Consider the following 22948-nt stretch of genomic DNA (forward strand, 5'->3'; position numbering starts at 1 on the left):
ATATGGGAACTACGATGTCGCGTAACGTTCTTGTTGATCGTTTTGAAAAATGAAGAAAGAAGACACCTTTAGATTAGAAATAAATGGATTCCACGTACATTCTGTTGTATCTATTTATATCTACTCTAGGTACAATTCAAATATAATCATAATAAATAAAAGTTCGTAGCACTAACTACATGACAATTTTCTGTTAGTATTTTTAACCTGAAGTTAGACCATTTTAGTCTCTGTTTTCGTAGATAGGAGTACATATTTTACACGTTTTCTCCCTTAACGTTCAAATATAAACAAATATTGCGTTGTTTTATCGTAAAGCAATAAAATATTCTATGATTATAGTATTCGTGCCTGTATATGTATAAACGTAATGAAAACAATCAGGAAAAGTAGTTTCATATTATTGTGGTGATTTCAATAAACGGTTGGTAGATATATTATCCCAACGAGTGGTACAGTTGTCAATATATTGACATGGCAGTCGTAGCTGGCAGTGGTCAGTAAACTTGACTAGCACTGAACGTAGCTGTATTTGTTATTTTTGAGTGATGGAAAGAAACAACGATAAAGCTAAAGTGTTGTTTAAAAATACAGACGATGAAACTTATCAATTATTTATAGATCAAGCTATTTAAGTATAACGCAGATTGTTAAATAGTAGTATTGAGATCGAATGGTATCCAAAAGTTACGTCATTCAAATTTGAACTTGTCGATGTTTCCGTTTTTAAACGTTTTCAAGTTTCGTTCAGAATTTTTCTTTTTCACATTAGGTGGAAGTTATCGTTGAGTGCTGGTTTGGGCGACGAGCATCGAGCAACCTCGAATAGCGATGGATCGGTGTAAATAGGTTCACTGGGGTCGAAGCCGGTCCTTCTGGACGATAATCCTACAGCACCCTCCAGCGCTGTGGACGACGAGCTCACACGCTGACTAATCACGTTACTCATGGATCTGGAGATCGACCTGTAAATGAAATAATCCCACGATTAATTCTTATTGTACCTACTTTTACTTTAAAGGCAACAGTAAACGAGATATTGTATATTATATTTACACAATAAAGTGTAGGAAGTTATTAGTCATGGATGAACCAGTTTTTGACAATGGTATTATTATTCATAGATGAAAAAATTGTTTACATAATAGCATCATCTGTAACTAATAACTTCCTACACATTACTACGCAAGTATTATATTATCTAGCCACAGGCAACTTTTATCATATTTTTTGTACCTTCCTCTTTATGATTGTTTTTGAAGAGGATCAGAATAGAATGGTTCGAACGTTACTTTTAATTAAGAAAATCAGGGTTAAATAGATTCGAAGAGTTTACTTACGTTGATTGAAATGGTTTTTGAAGGCCTGATCGCAAAAAGGAAAAATTATTCGCTCGACTGCTGTAAGCGTCGTCCGAGTGGCTGCTGCGATTGCACGGTTTATCAACTCTACGGTTCTTCGTGATTACCGAGTAAGCATATTTTCTGAAACAATTGATTTCGATCGATTTAGTGTAAATAGACGCAAATTTGACGCTCCATTAAAACAATATACCTGTAAATCAGCATGGATAACAATACTACGGAAGCTAGAAGGACCACGAGCACTGCAACCGCTGTCACAAGACCATAATATTCGTTCGGTGTTATGCAAACGCTTTCCATGATTGTAGTCTGTCGTTCGACCACCGTCTCCTCGTCAATATCCATTCTTGAGTCCAGAACCTATGACAATGATCATTAGTACCGAAGAAATTAGAGAAAAATAAATAGTAACCCCACGTTACCAGTTAAGGGTCAATAAAAAGAACTTTGTCGTACCTCGATCATTTCTCTAACGTGTTCTTCTTCTTCTTCTTCCTCGTCCTCTTCTTTTTCATCCGCGTTAATGTCATCGATGTCCGTGGAATTGGACGCTGGGGATGTGTCGTTTCCATTATTCTCGATTATCGTACTTATTTCATTCTCTTTGTCGGCGGTGTCATTCAACGACACGTCTCTTCGTCTCCTTCCGAACGATGGCTCGCTTCTTCCGGTTCCGCCAGAACAATACGCGGGCTGACAGCCATCTCTGCACGTTCTCACGGTTGCCTCGAACACTAAGAAATTCGATTCCGGGATCTTGAAGGCGTTGAAACGTGCCTCAAGACTATCCCCCTCTCGTAAACGATCCAATCCAGGAAACACGTAATTGTCTACTGGACAACTGTACGAAGAATTCGTATTAATACTAAAGATTATTGTCTGCTTCAACAGACTCTCGAATAAGGAAAGCAGTCTGTACGGTGCATTAGCGTTAACAGGAAAACTATATTTCCCTTCAAAGAACTTCGACGTGTTCTTATTTCTTCTTGTGAGTGGACACACCCCCGTAGAGTGAACCACAAAACTCCATTATCTGGGCTTTTTCTGTTGTTATGGGAATGATTCTTTTTCCTGATTTAATATGAAAGACTATAGTACTTGATCGTTGCTATAACATTGTGTCTTCTAGGTTTTCGGAATTATATATTTTTAACAACATTGTCGATACTTGTTTGTTTACGATAAAAGAGGGATCAAAATAATAGAGTTATGTGATTCACTTTGAATAAAAATTACATTATTTTGCATAGTACTTGCCCATATCTGTCTATGAGTTGAACGCTTCTCCCTGAATAAGGATCTCTCGCTATGACATTGGTAGCAAAGATGTCGGTTACATAATTATACCTATCAGAAACAGTATACTTGTGTAAAAAAATCAATTTTGCACAGTTGAACAGAATGTTGCGCAAAGATACGAACCCTTCCTGAGCTTCCAGCCTGAAGGTGAGCGGGTCACCCACAGCGATGGTGGTTGTAGGTCTACCTTGATAGAGGATTAGCAATCGTACTCTGGAACTTAGGGTATTTTCCGCTGGCAGATATTCAATGGGAATCGGGGACCCTGACCTACACAGTATTAAGGTGGATTCTATTAGCGAAATTGAAATTCATGTTTCCTTCAGCTTCTTTGAACTCTTTATATTTACTGAAAGTAAGACATGTACCAGAGTGATTCGATAATGTCATCCAAAAATGTACAAAAGTATTCTGCACAAATAATGTGCAATTTACAGGTACACCATTCAGCTTTTAGTCCACCATTTTTCCCCATCTTCAACGAACAAGGGTTCAAACTTAATTATATGAAAGATAAGGGAGAAAACAGGAAACGTACATCTTTAGTCATTTTATCATGTTTACTACAGTATTGTTAGTTCTTTCTCTAGTGGTGTATGTTAAATGGTCCTGTAAATTTACACGAATAATCTTGTAAATTCTTGGATGTAGTTATCGACGTACACGGATTGCAAGTTTCGTTTAAATTCGGGATCGTTGAAGCATCTCGACTTCGTCGGAAGTGTTTATACAATATTAAAGTAAGTGTGCTTGCACCCGGTGTTGTATGCATAAATCATGCAACGCGCGGTGCATTTTATATTTAATTGTGGACACGGCGAGTGCACCAGGTGCAAGGCACGGTTTCTCAATCGATATGACCTGGCATACCCGGCACCGATGTAGCCGGATGTGACAACAGCCTCGCCAGGACCTCGAAACAGGCAGGTTAGATTGAAGCGTTTGTCCCTTCCGGTTTGCACGTAGTCGGAGAACTGTACCACGACGATGTTCGTCATTGTGTCGCCGTACTGGAATTGTTTGTCAAATGTAATCTCAATTATGCGGGTATCCAACGAAAAATTAGCGAGAGAGGTGCAAGTTTATCCACGTGGGTAGATATCTTTACAGATTTGAGAGCTTTTTGAATCAAAAAATTTGTAAAATGACCAAAAAATGAGACACGGTGGACGTTGAGATATTTCAGAACATAGAGGGATAAGGCGATTTCTTACTCTTTGCGTGCCACATTCGGGGTAACCCTGAGGACCGCTGATTCGCAGCACGTTTACTGTTCCCCCATTTCCACGGAAGAAGCAGCGATCGTAATAGCCGTACGTGTATATCCGGCCAATGAATCCCTCCGGAGTCCTTAAAGTAAATTCCATTCCGTCTTCGCTACAGACTTGACTCACTAAAACGACCAGGCACACAATTTACTTGCGCTCGAAGAATCGTAGATCGAATAAAAAATAATCTAATGCCCTGTATCGTTTGGATTCTCTTCGATAATATATAAAGAAGAAGACGAAGAAGATTATTAAAAACCAATGAACGCGTACTCGAAACGAAATGTAAAAAAGTAAAAAAAAAAATTGTATACGTGTCGGTGGAAAGAACAAGCGGTTTATTTCTTCAAGCTAGATTCCAAGTGACAATATTCGACAATATCTGTACAATACTTCGAAGCTTTATCGACGCATGGTTTCCACGTGGACGCGTGGTGATAGTTCAGCCGCGCGATAAATATCTCCGTCTAGTCCAAGGAGTCCAAGAAGGTCGGCTACGACGCTTACCGTCGAGACACTCCGAATCCACGCCCTGTCTACCGTTGTTTCTTTCGTAGAAATCGTAATCGGAGCCAGTGTCGTAGTAGACGGGGTTCCCCATGTCCATGTCCCTGGAGTCTCGATCGCTCAACTCGCAGTTGTCCCTCTCAGCGCCGTACGGGGCTGCGTAAGGACGATAATTAAAGGATCTACAGACGAAGTCCCTGGCATCCGCGCATTCCCTTTCGCATTGGGCCAGCGACGAGGCGGTCGTGTATCGTCTGACGAACGGCTTTCGGACCCTGGTGTGGGGCCCCACTTGACGGAAATTGTCCTGCTCGTCGCATCTCGACACCAGAGGCGGACGACCAATGATAGGACCACCGCTCGTCCCGAAAGGTCGAGTGTTGTAGACTCCACCTTCACCCACATAGCCGCCGCCCATAATGCTACCGTCGTTGCTGTAACCACCGTAGCCCAAGGGACGCGTTGGTCCAGCTACGCCATAATGAGGACGCTCTGGATGCGCGTGTGGCCCGTATCCGTCGTCCGGATAATTGGCAGGGTAGCCGCTCGGGTGAGATGGAGAAGGAAATCTGAGAACGAAAAGAATCGTAGATGAGTGTGAGTAACGTATTTGGGAGATATCGAACTACCATGAGGATATTAGGGCGCAAGCACCATCTGCTTTTGGGCTAAAGTCTTCCCAAACCTCTATTATATCTGCAGGGTTAATTGTACACAAGATAATTTGTTATATGGATCCACCAACTAGCACTGTGATGATGTAACCTTATTGGCCTAGGTAGAGGACGAGGAATTAAGTATTTTAAGGATAGTGTGAACTATTATTATGATATTAGGTTGCAAGCACCATCTGCCTTGGTCTAAAGTCTTCCCAAACCTCATCTCACACGATGAGACTCTAACTTCTTATGCAATGTCAACAACTAGCACTATGATAATTTAATTTCATTGGCCTGGATAGGGGAGTAGGAAGCATTTTGTCAACTCTGTTGAATCAATAGGAGTCACATAGAGACATCTCTCTTGAGATATAAAGCAAAACAGATTTCCTAAATGATTTTTGCATATCTCAACTTACTCATAAGTGCAAGGAATAAAATTTTGACCGGGAGCAATACTTCTTCTCTGTTAATAACCGAGAAAATGAAATTGTAAAAGATATAATGAACGAAGTATAGCACATCCCACTGTTCCCTCTATCCCTCTATTTAGCTCGGAATGAATTCGATGTAATCTGATCAGAAACGGGAACAATGTGTCCTGGTCTGTCGTAGCTTACCGGCTAGGATAAAGGTCCTTGTCTGGGTATCTTTCACTGATGGGATATCGATCTGCGTGAGGCCTTGCGCCACCTAATCCTGAAGGATAACGATCCAAAGGATCCTCTGGAATGGGATACCGGTCTATGGTGTTGGGATATCGGTCGCTGTCGCTTGGATAGCGACCTGGAGATATTGGATACCGATTACCGCCTCCAGACGGATAACGAGTGTTCGTTGGATATCTGTCTATAGCTGGATCGGGTATCGGATATCGATCGGCAGGAACTGGACGACGATCGCCGCCCCTGATCGGGAATCGATCGGAAACTGGATATCTGTCGGAGGATGGATATCGATCTCCAATCGGGTAACGATCGTTTATAGGATAACGATCTGCCGTGGGATAACGATCATTGATAGGATATCGATCTATCGGTTCAGGGAAGTTGTCACCACCTGCTCCGATTGGGTAGTGTCCACTTATGGGATATCTTTCTGGATAACGATCAGGGTAGCGATCTGGGTACTTGTCAGGATAGCGATCTGGATATTTGTCAGGATAGCGATCTGGATATTTGTCTGGGTAACGGTCTGGATATTTGTCTGGATAACGATCTGGGTACTTGTCGGGATATCGATCTGGATATCTGTCGGGATAACGATCTGGATAACGATCGGGGTATCGATCTGGGTAACGATCGGGGAATCGGTCTGGGTGGCGATCCGGAAATCGGTCTGGCTTCACGCTGCTGGTGTATCCTTTGTCGTAGTCGTCTGGATAGCCTGCGTGCAATGTGAAATTTCTCTTATATTTATTTACATTGATATTGATTAACATCAATTATTTTTATGTTTTGGATAGTCTAATCGTTATGAATATTCACTGATTGTTTTTTAAACGATTTTCTTATTATAAACTTATAAAATGTATAGTGAAATTCGTGTCTAACCGGGTCTTCCAAGAGATGGACGGCCAAAGTTCGTATCTTGTCCTAATGGATCTGGTCGGTAGCCTGGGTTGTCTCGGTCTCCGTCCAGATATTGATCTGTCCATACAATTTTACCCCAGCATCATGAAAAATGTATCATCCAATACCATTATGCTAAAACTCTTTCTGATTATCGAACAATGTTCCTCATTATTTTCACTTCAACGAATTTCATATATTCTTGAATGGACAATTTTATACTACAAAATTTATGCTCTTTCTTTTAAAAAATATCTGTTCTTACGGTACTTTTATAAAAAAGTGACTTGTACCTTAAGAATTCTTTTAAAAATGTGAAACGAGATTTCGTAGAAACAGTGTTATAGTTTTTTAAGAAGATGAACAACAGTTGCGAGCTGCTCGAAAGTGACCTGTAAGTATATCTTTGCCCAAACACTCACGCATAAGATTCTCATAATAATCGTAATCTGCATCATAGATGATCCTGTGACCGTCGCGTTGATTAAATCGACTCAGTCGACAGGTATGGTAATGCTCGGAATAGACAGCGCTCCTGCATTGGAAGCTGGTCTGTCGAAGACACTCGTCAAGGCATTCGCTCAAGCTGCGCCCGGTTATTTCCGAGTGGAATTCTCCGCTTAAACGTGAATTCCGGTAACGTTGAAAGGCAGTGTCAGGTCGGCGTCCGTCGGAGAAGAGGTGCGACGAGGAGCTGCTGTCTGGATACTCGGAGCCACGTGCTATGGGCGGATCTACGCTTCGTAAGTGGGTACTGGTAAACCGTTGAAAGGTACTAATTGATCGTTGCACTTTTATTAACACTCAACGTTAAAACTCTGGACTGTAAAAGACTCTATAGATAATTTTTTTATCCTTCTATTATTATACTATATTCATCCTATTAACCGTAACAGGGATATCGAAGACCAAAGTGATTTCAGAATACTCTTTCGTAAGCTATAATTCAGCTCACCAAGTATCCAAGGTGCACTTACGATTATCCAGGCAAACCAAATCGTAGAAATGGTGGCTCGGGCTGCTGCTGATTCCAATATCATCCTTCTGGGAGACCGAGTCTTCCTCCGAAATGACGCACTGTCGCGTCTGCTCGTCAAACTCGACGCTTCGACAAAAGTATTTTTCCGCTCTGAGGCAAAGGGCTTGGCACTCGTCCAGGGTTAGGTTCGTGTAAATGTCAACTTCGAACGGTCCCCGTAGACGCTTGTTCTCCTCTTTGACGAACACGGCTAATCCATCGCAACGTCGCTCCGCTAGGGAATTCAAAACACGGATAAAATCATCCAATTTCTTAATGTATAAATTATTTTCTAATTACTCACCGTTGAGACACGTATTCTCTAGGTAATCGGAATTAGGATCGTCCTCCAATAATTCAGGATGCGTTCTTCTGGTGAAGCGACTCAGAGCGCAGCTCCTCAGCGCCGTGTCGTAGGTCGCCGATCGGCAAATGAAACTGAATTCGTTGAGACATCTTCCACAGAGAAAAGGACATATTAAAGTAAGAACAGAATCTATCAATGAGTTTATTAAGTTTCACTAAATTCTGATCGTGTCTGTACTTCGATAAACCTGTTGAAAATGTATTTATACTATTCTTCATCGCGGGGCTCAATGAAAGCCCATGCAATTACTAACTTAACGTCGTTTTAATTATGTAATACCTGTCCTCGCAGTCGGTTCTGTTTGCCGCGCTAACTTCCTTAATGTCTGTCAACGGTAGTTTCAGTTTCTTCCTCGGATGTCTCTCGTACACGTAACGTCTATTGGGGCATTCTCTTTCTATCCTATCCGCTGTACAAAAACAAAACTTTGCTAACAAAAAACGAAATGCATAAATCTAATACACGTATATAAGTTCGTCGAAGTCATTAAAAGGTTGCGTTCTAATTTTTGGCCCTTTTCTTGCAGTGATATTTGTTTGAACTCTTCGGGGGTTAAGTAGATTATACAATAGGATTAACAAATGGAATTTTAGAGTCTTATTGCGTTAAAAATTTGAAAGTGCACTCACATCCGAGACAAACTTCCGTGAAGTGAACGCTGTTTGGTACCAGCATCAGGTTCCCGATGCCCTCTGGTTGCGCCTGTTCTCTGGTTAAGTAACAAGTACTTTCCTCGTACTCTGCAGCCCCGCTGAAAGACGCGATTCTGCTACCAGGTTGGAAGTCGAAGCTCGTGCAAGCGCGTACCAAGTTGTTCGTTGCCGTTCGATCGCGTAGACAAAGTTCCTGACATTTTTCCAAAACTCTGAACGGCGGCGCGGAGTCTCGTACCTGGAGGAAACGTTCCCACGCGAATTAAACGAAAACGCTTTAGCGTTAATTTTGCCACACAACGAGAATTAATAGGTAAATATTCGGTACCACGTCATCGTCGAAGCCTTGAAGTTGTTGATCTGGAAGTCTCTCGTAAACAACTCGACCTAAACCGCCATTACAGGTTGTTTGTCCTGAAAACACGGGAGTCCATCCGTTATCGCTTCGGAATGCATTTAATGGACGGTATTTTTGTTATTTTCACGCGAATGGATTATTATTTCCTCTTTCGTCTCTCCCCGTGACGCAAAAATCAGGTTATTTCCTTTGGCGACGTGTGCCTGAGCGCTACGATTTTATCGTCGCGACATTTTCATGTGCCATAAGTGGCACAGACGGGGGCACAATGGAACGAAACGTGATTTCGCAAGCACACAAGTGACATCACTCCTGTTGTGCATTCCATCGCTAATTTGCAGGGCCGCGAATACCGCGACTATTATGATTCACAGATTTCAGAGTACAAAAGAGATTTTTTAGAGCATACACGTCGACTCTATCGGATCGAAAATGAATAGGTCGATTAACTAATTGAATAGTTCCTTGACCGTTAACTAATCAAAGTTTCAACATCCGTTTAACGTCCTATGAATTATGAATAGTGTGAGGTTTATGGAAATTAAATTAACAGACTGTTATTCACTTACCATTAACTACCACTTTTAAGGTAGCCAAGAGGGAGATCGTTTGTAGTATATCCGATATATTGTTAAACTTTTTCATTTTCATTTGTTGATTCGCCGTTCAGTGGTCGTTCCCACATCGATGGAACTGTAAAATCAAAATTATAATTTGTAAAATTGAAATTTAGTGTTGCATCTCAGGGACGATCTCAGAGGCGGTCGAAATTTGATCACAGTGACTCTGTTGGTGATGAATCGTGACCGTAGAGGGATTACTTTCATCTGGTTTGTTCCAATGGAGCGTTAGTAACGATAACTGGAACGATAATGGGCAACTAATAATGTAATGCTTGAAAGTTGGAAACACGGTCCGTTGCCTTTACGGGCGTGTGCTGGTCCTCCGGCATCGTGTAGGTGCGTACGTTACACTCGTGTCAAAGAAAAAGGTTCACGGGGGTGCCAGTGTGTGGGAAGTGTTCAGGGTGAGTGCGGTTCAGGAATTCCATAAAACCTTGCGCTGTCTCTCCGCGCTTTGAATACGCTTCCACTAGACAAAATGAACTCGTCTTGCATGTTGCGATCTCGTCTGAACTTCAACGTTACTATTTCGCGAAGTAGGTACCAGAGAAAAGAGAAAACATCCTTTCGATGTACTAAATTTAGAATTTGCAAACATACTTTTACAGCAGTGCCCTACAACTTTGTAGGGCCTAAGACAAAATAGAATTTGGGAATCCCATTTAAGGAAAAAACTGGATAAGAAATTGTCTGTCAATATGTTAGAATTAATTTTTCTGTTGCATATGTAATTTTTAATGTTTTATCGATTTTAGAATTTGATTCGTTGAGTAATTATTGAGAAAACGTATTAATTGGAACAAATTGTCAAGCGTTGCACACGTGGCTTGCCATTAACGGTACTCGACCTACGCATAGAAGTTCTGCTTATTAATTACGTTATGGTTTATCGCCTCGGTAATTGTGGTTGTCTGTCCAAAGAGTATGAATGCTCATTCAGTGATTAATGTTACGGCCGACAAGAGAAAATTATACGTTCGCTTGTTTGAATCCCTAACATATAATACTGCATTGAATAATATAGTGATCATATATTATTAAATTTATGTAATTGCGTTGTTGGTCGTAGAACGTAAATGAACACTTTACGACTCAGTTTTCAGACACTAAACAGAAAATAGCAGGATCAAAAATTTATTAATTGTTCCGGATATGAGCAATCACCTATTCATATAAAAATTCTTTAAAGTAAAGAATGATGCAATCTCCTTTTCATACAGTCACAGCGCTGAAATTTCAGAAGCATAAGTTTCCCGATCATTTGATTCCCAGTATTATGAAAGTTACCGTCGCGTGGATACCTTTCAAGTAAATTGCCTTTGTATAAAAAAAAGAACTGTCGCGTTCCGGAAGTTCATTTGTTTTGGGAAGATCTCGTTATAAACTACAAAACAAAGCTGTTATCGTTGTCGGAATTTGAATTCTATGCATGGATAACATTCTTGCACGCATTTCAAACTGTGCAATCTAGACTGTGAATCCGAATAACATAGTAAAACATTATAATACAATTTCCATCATAATTTAACAAACAACAAAACCCATCAAATATTTTTTGTCGTCTGATCAGAAGCTTCTATAAATCTTTGTCACTGTACTTACGGAAATGTTACAGATAAACTTCCCACGTATCGTCTTGATCCTAAGAACTCTTCCGCTAGGTGGACCCAAGATGGTCCCGAGAGGATGAACTCCGACCTACGGGCCTTCGAAAAGGGTCTAACAAAAATTCCAACAGAACCGTCCAACGCGAATGGCACCTGTAATCAAACTGACGGTCAAAATCGGCGCGAACCATGGAAATAATGCATAACACACGGCCGACGGGGTGTGGAGGGGAAACGATGACGATGGAAGAATCGTTTCGATGAATGATTCGTATAGACGAGCCGTAGGGGGCAGCGCGTAGGTGGCGAGATAACGCCGGTGGTACACAGGCGCGGTGTGTTCCCCACGTCCGATTTCTGGCCTTGTGCTCAGCGGAAGTGACTCCATTGTGTCCGGTTTCCGTGGGGCCATCCGGGAAAACGTTCAACGTGCGTGTAAACGCTGGATCCGCGGGTTCTCAAGCCTCGTCACTTCGCGACCCTCTGCAACAACGTGTCGATAGCTACGAGTTCCGCTCGATCGAAGTCATTTTATTGGGACTCCAGACAGGACAACGGACGATGATCCAAAATATTTGTTTGTATCCATGGAGGTTTAGACGGTACACTGAGAGGGGCTTGTTGATTTCACCTGGCGACCCCCTGGGGACTCGCGTTTCATAGTTTGAGAATCGATGCGATAGACAGTCGCCATGTTGGGTTGATTGTGCCGATGGACGATCGCTCGCTCGTTCGCTCGTAGCGGAATCATGGATTAGAGATTCCTACCCGAGGTCAACTAGGATGAACAACGAGTTGGGATAGGTGGTCGACGACTGATCCGAACACGAACTCGTCTGTTCTTTATTTGCGAGCTATTTTTAGCGTGATTTTATTTTTATTTAAATTTTAGGAGCTAGAAAGGGGAGTCGCTGTCTCTAGCGTTCATTATCGTTCAAGGTATTGTCATTTAAACAACTGGTGAATCTTTTATGCAGGCGTCTTCGAGATTTAATGATCCATAGGAGACAGCTGCAAGTTGTCATAGCCAGCAATAGTAGATAATTGTATTTGTGATCATTGTTTAGTGATCCGTTGAGTAGAGATAATCGTTGTTATCAGCAAGCATCGTTAATTAGGATTTCTTGCAATTTAGTTACAGTAATTGTACTTTATATTAACGATATTAGTAAAAAGTAGGCTTTAAATGACACTAACTGATTGCAATCATTATTAAAATTAAACATTATGTATTGCATTCCAAATATTGCAGTAGTTTAAATGGAAAACTGGTATTCATGATATAATAAATTTATGTTCTATTTAGTATTAAATTTAAATTGTAAGGGTAATATAATCTAAAAAGTGTGTGTTACAGTATTAGTCTATAATGAACTTGTAAATGAAAAACATTGATAATAACTTCTAATAAATATTGTGAATGTTTTATTTCTGTTAACAGAATTACTATTATCTTATTGCACGTACTATTTAAACGAAGTATTTAATTCTAGAGGTTTAAACTTTCGCGCGTTCCAACGTGGCGCTCGTTCGATCACTTTGTTATACTCGATGCCAATCTATCTAATTGTTGTCTATGGTAAGAATTGTCAAGTACTCGATAGTTTGGTACAGTCAGCTGATAGCAAAATGCAATTACATGCTTTCTGTGATATTTAATGAAATTGTTTGTAATTTTCGTGCGCGACTGTAAAATTCCTTGGGAGTTATCGATTTAGAATTCGTATATCTTCTATTTGAATTTCATAACGGAATTTTGTTGAGGTAAATTAACATCGTATTAATACTTAAAGTAATTGTCCACGTATCGATTTACGATAAATTCATGGTTGAGCTAAAGTTAACGTCAGTTTATTTAATGGCGAATAATTTCTAAACCACATCGTAGCGATTACCCTCAATCGAATAGTTGGTACATTTTACTCGCTAGTTTTTAACTCCTGTCAATTATTGAGGTTATGATAATTTTATACTTAAATAATTTCGCGAAATAGAAAGCAAACATTATACTTTAAACATAAGGAGCATAAATACGTGTACTTATATACGTATGTATGCCTTTTTTTACAGGTAGACACACAAGGACTTTTATACTCATTTTGTTAAATCAGAACTGACAGCATCAAAATGCCTTTAAGCGCGGGTAAGCGAATATTGACAGATAGTTTAATGTATTTTAATATTATGAATTTTTATCACATATAAGTTGTTTTCTCTATTTAATTTCAGACATATCCACGGCGCTCCATTTATTGGAGCATGTTCAAGAAAGAGTGGAGGACTGTGATGATCCTAAGTTACAGATGCATACAACTCAGGATATAAGATCTTTAATTTCTCTTTTGGAAGATCCAGTGTTCCGCAGTATAGTGACAATTCAAGACTCGCTGATCGAATTAAATACTCAATTGGGACAGCATCCATCTATTTTGCCTGGAGATTTTGACATCAATATCAGTGGACAGTTGGAGCTCTCAGTTCCCAGCACACCTGTGCAACCATTGGGACCAAACATGTACCAGGATTTATATCAAGATAGCAGCGAATTGGAGGACCAAAGAGTACCAGTTGCTCCATGTGTGCATAGCAGCAGCGAAGATACAAGTGCGCAAGTAAGATATTATTTCAACAACACCCAAAGCTTATTCGTGTATCTGTTCATCAAGGTACAAAGCATGTACTTTGGCGTAGGTTACAAGTCCAAGCCTTGCATCAGAAGTTATTGGAATGCCTCCAATCACAACAACAACGTATGCTAAAGAGTTCAAGAAAGTGATTGAAGCTGCAGCAAGAGGTCGACAGATATTTACTGTGCAGGTTCGTAAAATACGTTTTGTTTCCATTAATGTTACTATACAGGGTCATATAATACAGATGTGTATATAAGGTGATAATTTTCTTTTTTCAAGCTGTATAAACCAGAGGGTACCAGCCTGGGGTTCAGTGTTGTTGGTCTTCGTAGTAAGGACAAAGGAGAACTTGGCATATTTCTACAGGAGATACAACCCAATGGCATAGCAGGCTGGTGAGTCAGTTTTTATTTTATAGAATTGATTATTGAATAATTGCGTATCGAAAGTAATTCGATATTACGGGGATTCGATCGCGATTAAAATCTTAGAAGCAAAAGTAAATTTTAGAATTTAGAATTCCGGGCGTTTAAATGATTTTTAAACGAGCCCTATGCACCAAGTTCATTCGTGTAGTAAAAACAGAATTGATATTTTTTTATTCGTACCACTATCGATACCAAGAAACACCATATGTGTTGAAAAATAATGGACGTGGTACCACGAACACACGTTGAATGTTTTTTTTTTTATTGCATGTTATAGATTTTGTAGAAAAACTTCCTTGTATTCGGAAGGTATGAGGGTAGTTTAAGCCCTTAAACTTGCGTTATCGCAGCTTAAAAAATGTCTGTGTCTTATCTTGTATCGTTTTATAAATCTACAAAGTTTTATCAAATACTTGGGAAGGGGGGACATTCTTCGCGACTGCTGCTTGTCAGTGATTCTTCCTCCCCCATTTCTCTTCCCACTAACATTCTTCAAAGCCAGTAAAATCGATGAGGCTAACGTGGTAAATAATCACGTCGGATATTTCGTATGCAACAACCTAATATTAATAAAAAGGAACGTTTCAGTTACCGACATTTTTTTGTATTAAAATTATTAAATTGCAAGTCCTAGATTAGGGTTTTATTTAGGAAAACATTGCGATAAACAAATTATGTTTGTTGTAGTATGTATCGTAAGTAAATATGAAACCAAAAATCATGCAAAATTCAAGTTGCATATTTGTATAATTTCCGTGAGCCAAAATTCAGGAATGATTTATTTAAATGAGACAAACGATACGTATATTTAACCATTCCCAATTTTAAATACTGTAGAATAGAGGTACCTGTCACAGTTGCGAATGAATATTCACGATTAAATTTCCCAATGATATAACACGGCAATATCGTTACAGAATTAATAGACGTCATTTATCAATATCTGTTTGAATTTTAGTTTACTTTATGGGAAATAATTTATCCCCGAAGAATTAAGGATTTTATGAAATAAATATAATCGTATCGTTGTCTTCAAATTGATACAATACGTTTTATGTTTTTCTTTTTAATTATTTTCCGAAATAAAACGGGGTAAATACTTTATTTTTTAGAGAAAATATCATAGGAAAAGATATGAAATATCCTCTAAGATATTGAGCTTATACCTAAGCTTATAACGTAGTTGAGTTTATTTTATAAAATAAAGGAACAAGAAAAATACTCATGTTTTATTTACATATTATAAAAAGGTTTTATTGGCTGTAACTCCATGTAACTTTCCGTATAATTTTATTCACACTGACAGCTGCAGTAAGAAGAAATATAGTAGCACATATGAGTGCTCATATTCTCCGTAATGCAGGGTAATATGGTCACCTATGTGGGGTAATATGGGCACCTGGGCACTACGTGGAGTAATATGGGCAGCGTGAATTTAATTGCGTTTGGCTGAAAACAATGTGAAATAAACTTTGTGATTATTATTTATTTGCTGCTTAAAAAATTTTCTACATTCTGCTGTGAATTTTATGACATTGTGTCAGTCAATTAAATTTGTTGAAATTATCGACAGATTTTCATTTCAAATTTTATGGAAATATTTTGCCGTGTCAGCGCGTTGAATTCGTAATTTCGTGAAAAATAACCGTGTAACGGTAAAACGAAAAAAAGCATTTCGAAATTTTAAAGTCACAGCCTTCGAATGCTGCGATCAAACTCGTTATTAGTGCGTGACATCAATTTTTAGGTCGTGCACGCGACGGGGAAAAAATTTTTTCCTTAACTTTTATCACCGGGACATTAAACTTTGGAACATCCACTTTAACTCGGTATTTCCCCGAAGGGGCTGTAATTTTTTTCTGCTGAGTTATGGCGATTTAAACCGTACTCTCCATTCTCGTTGCTTAGTACGGAACGTGATTTATGCCGCCATCACTATTGTTACTCAAGATATTGTCCAGTTGACAAGGAGTCCATTGGACACTAGTGTGGCGTTCTAGGGTTAAATGTGAGCTCACCAACAATGTAGTTGCATGAACATCCGTCTATTACACTGTCGTCAACAGCCGTCCATTCTCTGTCGCAATATCCAAAGCATTTAAACGGATGGCGAAAATTCTCGACGTTTATTCGATTCAAGGATTATATTTTTATTTAAAAAGTCTTACTCTTATGAAATTGTTTACGGTAGTTGGAGACATGTTCGGAGAATAGGAATTGTTCGAAAGTACTTCGTATCGCGATTCACGTGATTTTTGTAACGTAGTTTTCGAAACATGTAGTCGGGCGTTATCGCGAAGGGATAATATGCCATGTTTATTTACGAGAATAGGTTGTTTTGCATATCTTGCAATTCTATACAATATTTTCCCGCATTTATTATCTCTCTAGCTTTCGAAAAAGAATAATGCATAATGCCTGCTGCGGAACAGTTATACTTTTTCTGGAAGGCTTAATTTAGGTTTCATTTTCGTCTAACCACTGAGTCGTAAAGAGAAGTGTACTTATCCAATTGTTTCCCAATGTTTCGAACATTTTGAGTACCGTTCTTCTGGTATCCATTGCAAGAGCTTCGTTAGAAGTATATTCATTTGACGTATAGGACGTTTATTTCCGTTTGCAAATTGGGTATAAACGAATAAACTTGAAGCTGCTCATACCCTTAGAATTTTGTTACTTAATACATAACACAAATGTGTACGTATTATTCTGTTATAGCAAGCAAAGGGTAGTGCAATGTATAGCTCGATTTTTAGGAAAATAGACTTAGCTCTCAGGTACGGTGTTTTAAAGCTCTGCTCCTTAACACGTAACCCAAACGTGTCCATATTGTTTTGTTATAGCAAGAAAAGGGTAGTGCAATGTATAGTTCGATTTTTAAGAAAATGGACTCGGCTTAGTGCTGGAATTTTCCAATTAGTAAACGAGAGATTCGTACGTAGGAGTCCAATATAACGTGTCTAAATAATGGAAAATATTCCCGGGGGGTGTCGATATTAGCCATAATTCCCTTAGTAACAGATGACAGACCGTGGAAAGCTGCGTAAGCTGGCGGAGCTTACCCTCGACAGCCGTTTCGCGTTTTCGTTGTGTCCTCTTTCAGGCGACTAATGCTCGTAAATAGGATTCGGGGCATATTGCGTTTCGATGGCACTCGCATTTCGGTCGGGAAATGCTAACCGTGTGTGTTTCCTCGAGTCGCCTCTCGAACCGCGCGTTTCTCGGCACACCCTGTGCACGGTGCGTTGATCGGGTGGGCCGTCGCACGCATGCCCGGTTACCCGTGTCCGGAAGCCTCGCCACCGTCGAGAAAACGATGCTTTCGAAAAAGGGCCTCCCCACTTTCGCGTCGCGCAGTCTTCGACGGTTCCTCGGCGCGATAGGTCGCGGCGTTGTTCGCACGCGCGCGGATTCCGTGAACACGTTCGTCGTATTATGCTGGCTGGTTCGACGTCATTCATTCGCCCGTTGCCGCGAACACGAGCAGCAGCTCCCAGGTCACCGTTTTTCGTCGATCGTCGCGGTACGGTTTTCGCCAGCCTATCGCGACCTGGACGCGCGATCCTTGACCTTTCGCTCGGTGTGCGCGGTTTTTCACGAGGTGTTCGACGTCCCTACGGATCGACGGTCCACCGTCGTTCTCGGTGCCGGTCACGTCGGTTCGGACCACCCGAGACATGTAGCTCGTCGATCGGCCACCTTCGACCCCCCTTTTTTTTTTTACGCGCGTATGTGTTGCACGCAGAGCCGGGTCATCGCGATGATTCTTTGACGTTTGGTGGCATCGAGGTGAGTGAACACCGGGAACGAGAAACTGTGCTCCAGTTAATGCTCATCGCTGCCCTTTGAACGCATTCTTCAGCCTGGTGAGTTTCGTGGCTTCGTTTTTACGAGGGACGAGCAAGAAATATAATTTTTTTTTTTATTATCCGCCCGGTCGTCGAACACTAGAATCTGTCTATTTTGTGGAATCTCGGTTTATGCTAATGTTATTTATTTCACTGTCCAAGAATACTAATTTATCTTATCTTTGAAAGTGTTTTGAATTTTCCGTTTTGCCTCGAATCGTTTATAATTTTATATACGCTAAGAGTGCCTCCATTTTTTTTTTATTATTAACTCGGCCCAATTTTTGCAAACTATTTCGCTGCAGTGTCCCTTCGTGAAAGTTTGTACCTTTCAAAATAATTATAGCGAAAAGGTTTAGCCTAACAAGGTTCTAGTCGAACGAGTTTGTCACTAAGCTACCCAATAGTTTAAAAACTTCACCGTGATGTAAAAACTAAATAAATAGGCGAGATTTTTATCATGGTATTTATTTTCTGTACAAAAGAGCTACCCTTATTTTTTTTTAACGGAATTTTCGAACCATAAATGGGATATAATTTCGGTATTCTTTAACGATTAATTTAAATTCTAATGGTATGTAATTTATCAATTTCAAAGTCCATCGTTGTCAAATGTCGGAGACCCGCAAGCTGCTGAAACGAATACCAGCAGAGGGTTTAATTAAGTTAATGAAACGTCTCTTGATCTTATCTTTAGAATTCATTTCCATGAGTGTCAGCTTCACTCATTAGAAACTATGTTTTCGCATATAATTGGAATAGTAAATCGTGTTTTATATTCAATATGTATTAAATGGTTAATTTATATACGTAGTATACTTTAAAGCTTGCAAAGTTGAAAGACGTGTTGTTTAATTTGACTCTATTAAACGCATAGTAGGCCTTTCACTCTTGATATTTATTTTCCTGAATTGCTTGGAAACGCGATCCCCTAACTCTGCTGGGCAGTGTACAATGGATGCGAAATAGGGGTTTAAAGGCTCGAATGAGAAACTGTTCTAAATTACGTGCACGAAAGGCAGAATGTGTCAGATCGATCAGGATTTACGTAAATAGAATTCACACGCACGCATACTTAAAGGACTCGTGCGCAGTTAAGTCATTTTCACAGAAATTAAACGCCTTTCGGGGTCAATCAAAGCGTCTTTGACTAAAATTGAAATCTCGTGGCAATTGGGTTTCAATTCACTTTGCAATTTGCAACGTACCAATTCAACGATAGAAATGCATTTATAAATTTAAAATCCTTAGATTTGTCGAAAACAAAATCCCTCCTATTTTTGACATTAAAATTAAAGGAACTAGTATGTTAAATAATAATAAGCCACTTTATATTTGTACGTTTTACGACGGTTAAGGGGTCAGGTATTGCATAAAAATAGAATACTTCAGATGAGAAGTAACTTCGTTATTTCTTTCTACTCTGCACTTTTGTATGTTCCCTCTATTAAGTTTAAATTTTAATTACGAGTGAAAGCGAGAAACGAATAAACGAGAAGAATAATTAAATTGCATATTTAAAATTAACGAGCAGAAAGGGTTACGGTTTTCATTTTTTGAATTCAGTTACTGGCGCACAATATTCAGCTTGAAATTGTTAAAAAATATTTAACGCGAGTTAATTTCGTTCGATTAATTTAACGATTACACGTTATCGTCGATACGAACCACGGTGATATTATATATTAACTCTTGGTTGCTTTTGAATATTTGTTTTGCTTTGAAATTGCACACGTTAGGCTCCTGAAATATTGAAAACTTTATCTCCCGGTTGTTGTTTCAACTTGTACCAACAAATTCCAAACGATAAATAACTCCAAAATATTTACAAGTTTCAACGCGGTACTAAAATTTACGATTTTATTTTCACCGAATTTTTTAATTTATTTTTATTTCGATGTACAAGTAAATATATCTAAAAATTCGCTCGATACTCACATCCTACGTATCTTTAGTTACGAAAAGTGTTTAGGAAACTTTTCCACAATGGCGTAAATACATCGTAGTACGCGAAAATTAATTTATTTCGACTCGATCGAAGTTCGAAACATCGGGGTGTTTAGAGGATCGTGGAGTTCAACGTCACGAGGTGTACAAATAAGTGGAAAAAGGTGTAAAATCGTGTTTTTATCGAGCTACCTCCATTCTGCGGGAAAACTGGTATGTATACGCCTCGAAGGTGAAACTGGGTTAGATCGTCCGTAGGTGTAGTCGTCATCGATCTCAGATTCGAATTCAACGTGAAATTATTCCGCTTTCTGGATTATTTATGCCTCGGGGCTCAGCGGTTGCGATTCAATCCGAACAATATTACCCGATCGATGTCTAGACATTATGTACACAGTCTGTCATTGTTTCTTCTCCCGTTCTAATCGTTCCTTCAATGAACGATGAATTCAGTTAACGATGTCGGCGCGATTCGTTTGTTAACCCTACAACTACATCAAACACTCCACGTTACGAGTCGTTTGTATTTCATGAATTTTTCAAATATTCTCTAAAATTTAGTAATTTTTGGTCATCCCCCGATGTACATTTTAAAATCGTTTTAAAGGTAAATTTTCCATGGATTTCACGTAAAGTTGAAAACTGACGATCCCGTCCGGCGCGAACGATAAATCACCGAAATTGAATTAATAATTTTCAGATTTCACGGGACGTCGAGTCTCGCATGTTTCGTCGTGCACAGGCTACGCTAAAAACAATCATTTTTTCCTTTACATCGATTTAATCGACAGACGCGTCGAACGTGCGTGTTCGAGATTTTCAAAATTTCGTCGACACCCCCGGGGCACGGAACGTTTTAATTATTTGTGACACTATAGCACGACGCGTCAGTTACAGTCGCACGGTCGTTCGCTCGTTTTATTACTCGATTGTTAAAGGAGGAACAAATGTTTCGAGAGAAATTCAATCTTATCGAGTATAGTACACCACGTATGTTACGCGGCATAGGTTAAGCCTATACAATAGAGATCGCTATCCTCGATAGCTGGCTCTTTCCGAAGTAAACTGTGTTGTTACTTCATTTGTTCGAACCCAGCGACGACAAATTTCAACGCCAGAATTTGCACAGCTCAAACTTATCCCTTTTTTAGAACACGGGAAACATATCATTTCTATAGGGTTTTAATAGAAATTCTAAATAAAAGTGCTGGAGGTAGAAATCGTGAGATGGAACAGAATCTTGATAAACACGTGTCCCAGAAGCTGACAGTTCCAGAGATATGCAGCTTTTTCGTTCGAAAGTAAACAGTTCTTTGTATCACGGGCACGTGTCGTAAAATGATTGATATCGTTCAGCGCAGAGTTCAACACTGTCAGCGACTAACAGATGACCCAGAAATAGATATCCTTGTCACGGATTATTTCAGTTTGCATCTTGAATGGCATTGCATACAAATGGACTGATATTATCCTTAACGTGTTTCTGGTCGCGGTCCATTTATAAAAAAGCAAATTGGGCTTATTAGGTACTGACAAATCTGGAATCGAAAATAAATCGTAGAATGAAACGTTTCACAATGAACGAGTACAAAATTTTTAAATTGAATCCACGATATTAGTTAGGGTAGAAATTTCTGTTTTCGTGAATTTGTAAGCTCCGTGTGTAGATTCGCGATTTTAGTCGATCCAAAGCTCCTCAAACTCCATAGTCGACGGTGTACATTTGCGCCATTATAGCAGCCAATTACGACCGAACAAGAAAAAGCGCAAGTGCTTCGATGCAATCGCGATTACAGTTCCCTGGTCTCACTTAGCAGTCTCAGCCAGAAGAATTATAGCAACGGATAATACCATGTTTCTGGTCTACTCGACACGCCACGTTACTACGTCGTAACTTGGAAATTGATTGACCCTTAACTCGTTGCGTACCTCCGTCGGGATGCTAGATCAATACGTGTCTCATTCGTTCGATCCAGGTGTCTTCTTTCAGCCAGGAAATATAGTAATCCATCCTCCCTCTATTTAGGAGAATTTGTTCTCCTCGAAAGTAGTCGACTTTCTTATCACATCACTCTTAGTCTCCAATATTGATATTAATCGGATATGTGAAATAATTTTCACTCGGATATATATCAAATTATTTTATATTTATTCTCTTGGTAGTATTTAATAATGTCACAAAAAATCGCGATCAGATTTATTAAACGAGCCAATATTTTTGAAGATTCTTGGAGGAAAGGTTCTCGAAAGCGTTTGTTTCTTTAAGCTCGTTACCCCGAAACGACGGAAATCGCTGTTGCTCGCGACACATCGCCTTATCGCGCGGATTTTCGGTGCATTTTGGTAGAATTCGATCGGCCGTAAACTCGAACGTCGACGAATACTCGAATTTGAAGCGGCGGATTTGCACGATCCGGATTATCCCTGGAAATGTGACGGACGCGAAGTTTGCAGTGCTCTAGATCGGACTTACCGGACGGATCTTTTTTGCCGTCGCGAAATCGCTCCTTTTTTAACCCCCCTCCCCCCGGAGTGTGTATTATTTTCACGTACGCTCCGACGAAGAGAGTTTTGGCTCGGTGTGCATTCACGACGCGATGACAATGGGAATTGATCTGTCGTAGCTAAGCGAGCCGCCGATGACTCGTTTTTCGATACATGTGTATTCTACGATCTCGCCCCTATTGTGGACGTATGTTTTTTAACGTTACTGTCGAACCTGTACACGTTCGATCATTATTATCTTAATGGGAACTAGAAGTATATAATTCTGTCGAGATGATAGAGAACGCGATAGAACA

General features: G+C 39.7%; 2 protein-coding genes across 2 annotated transcripts in view; one reads left to right on the forward strand and one right to left on the reverse strand.

Annotated features, from left to right (window-relative positions):
- Positions 1-413: 413 nt before the first annotated feature.
- Nompa (no mechanoreceptor potential A) lies at positions 414-11428 on the reverse strand. Its single transcript, XM_076764878.1, has 19 exons — positions 11290-11428; positions 9634-9757; positions 9035-9120; positions 8683-8944; positions 8333-8462; positions 7991-8142; positions 7646-7921; positions 7091-7402; positions 6651-6746; positions 5718-6483; positions 4439-5007; positions 3878-4056; positions 3525-3673; positions 2787-2933; positions 2622-2711; positions 1821-2205; positions 1555-1724; positions 1341-1484; positions 414-965 (listed from the first exon to the last, which is right to left on the reverse strand). Exons 2-19 carry the CDS (start codon positions 9713-9715, stop codon positions 764-766), a joined length of 4197 nt encoding a protein of 1398 aa, XP_076620993.1. The 5' UTR covers positions 9716-9757; positions 11290-11428; the 3' UTR covers positions 414-763.
- A 1479-nt stretch (positions 11429-12907) lies between these two features.
- LOC143342092 (multiple PDZ domain protein) overlaps positions 12908-22948 on the forward strand; it is a 92001-nt gene continuing 81960 nt past the window's right edge. Inside the window, exons 1-5 of the mRNA XM_076765576.1 lie at positions 12908-13058; positions 13365-13437; positions 13524-13906; positions 13986-14111; positions 14204-14319. Coding sequence (XP_076621691.1) covers positions 13422-13437; positions 13524-13906; positions 13986-14111; positions 14204-14319 — 641 coding nt within the window. The 5' untranslated portion in view covers positions 12908-13058; positions 13365-13421. The remainder of the gene's footprint in view (positions 13059-13364; positions 13438-13523; positions 13907-13985; positions 14112-14203; positions 14320-22948) is intronic.

This window comes from Colletes latitarsis, chromosome 5 (genome assembly GCF_051014445.1).
Source record: "Colletes latitarsis isolate SP2378_abdomen chromosome 5, iyColLati1, whole genome shotgun sequence".
Classification (NCBI taxonomy): Eukaryota; Metazoa; Arthropoda; class Insecta; order Hymenoptera; family Colletidae; genus Colletes; species Colletes latitarsis.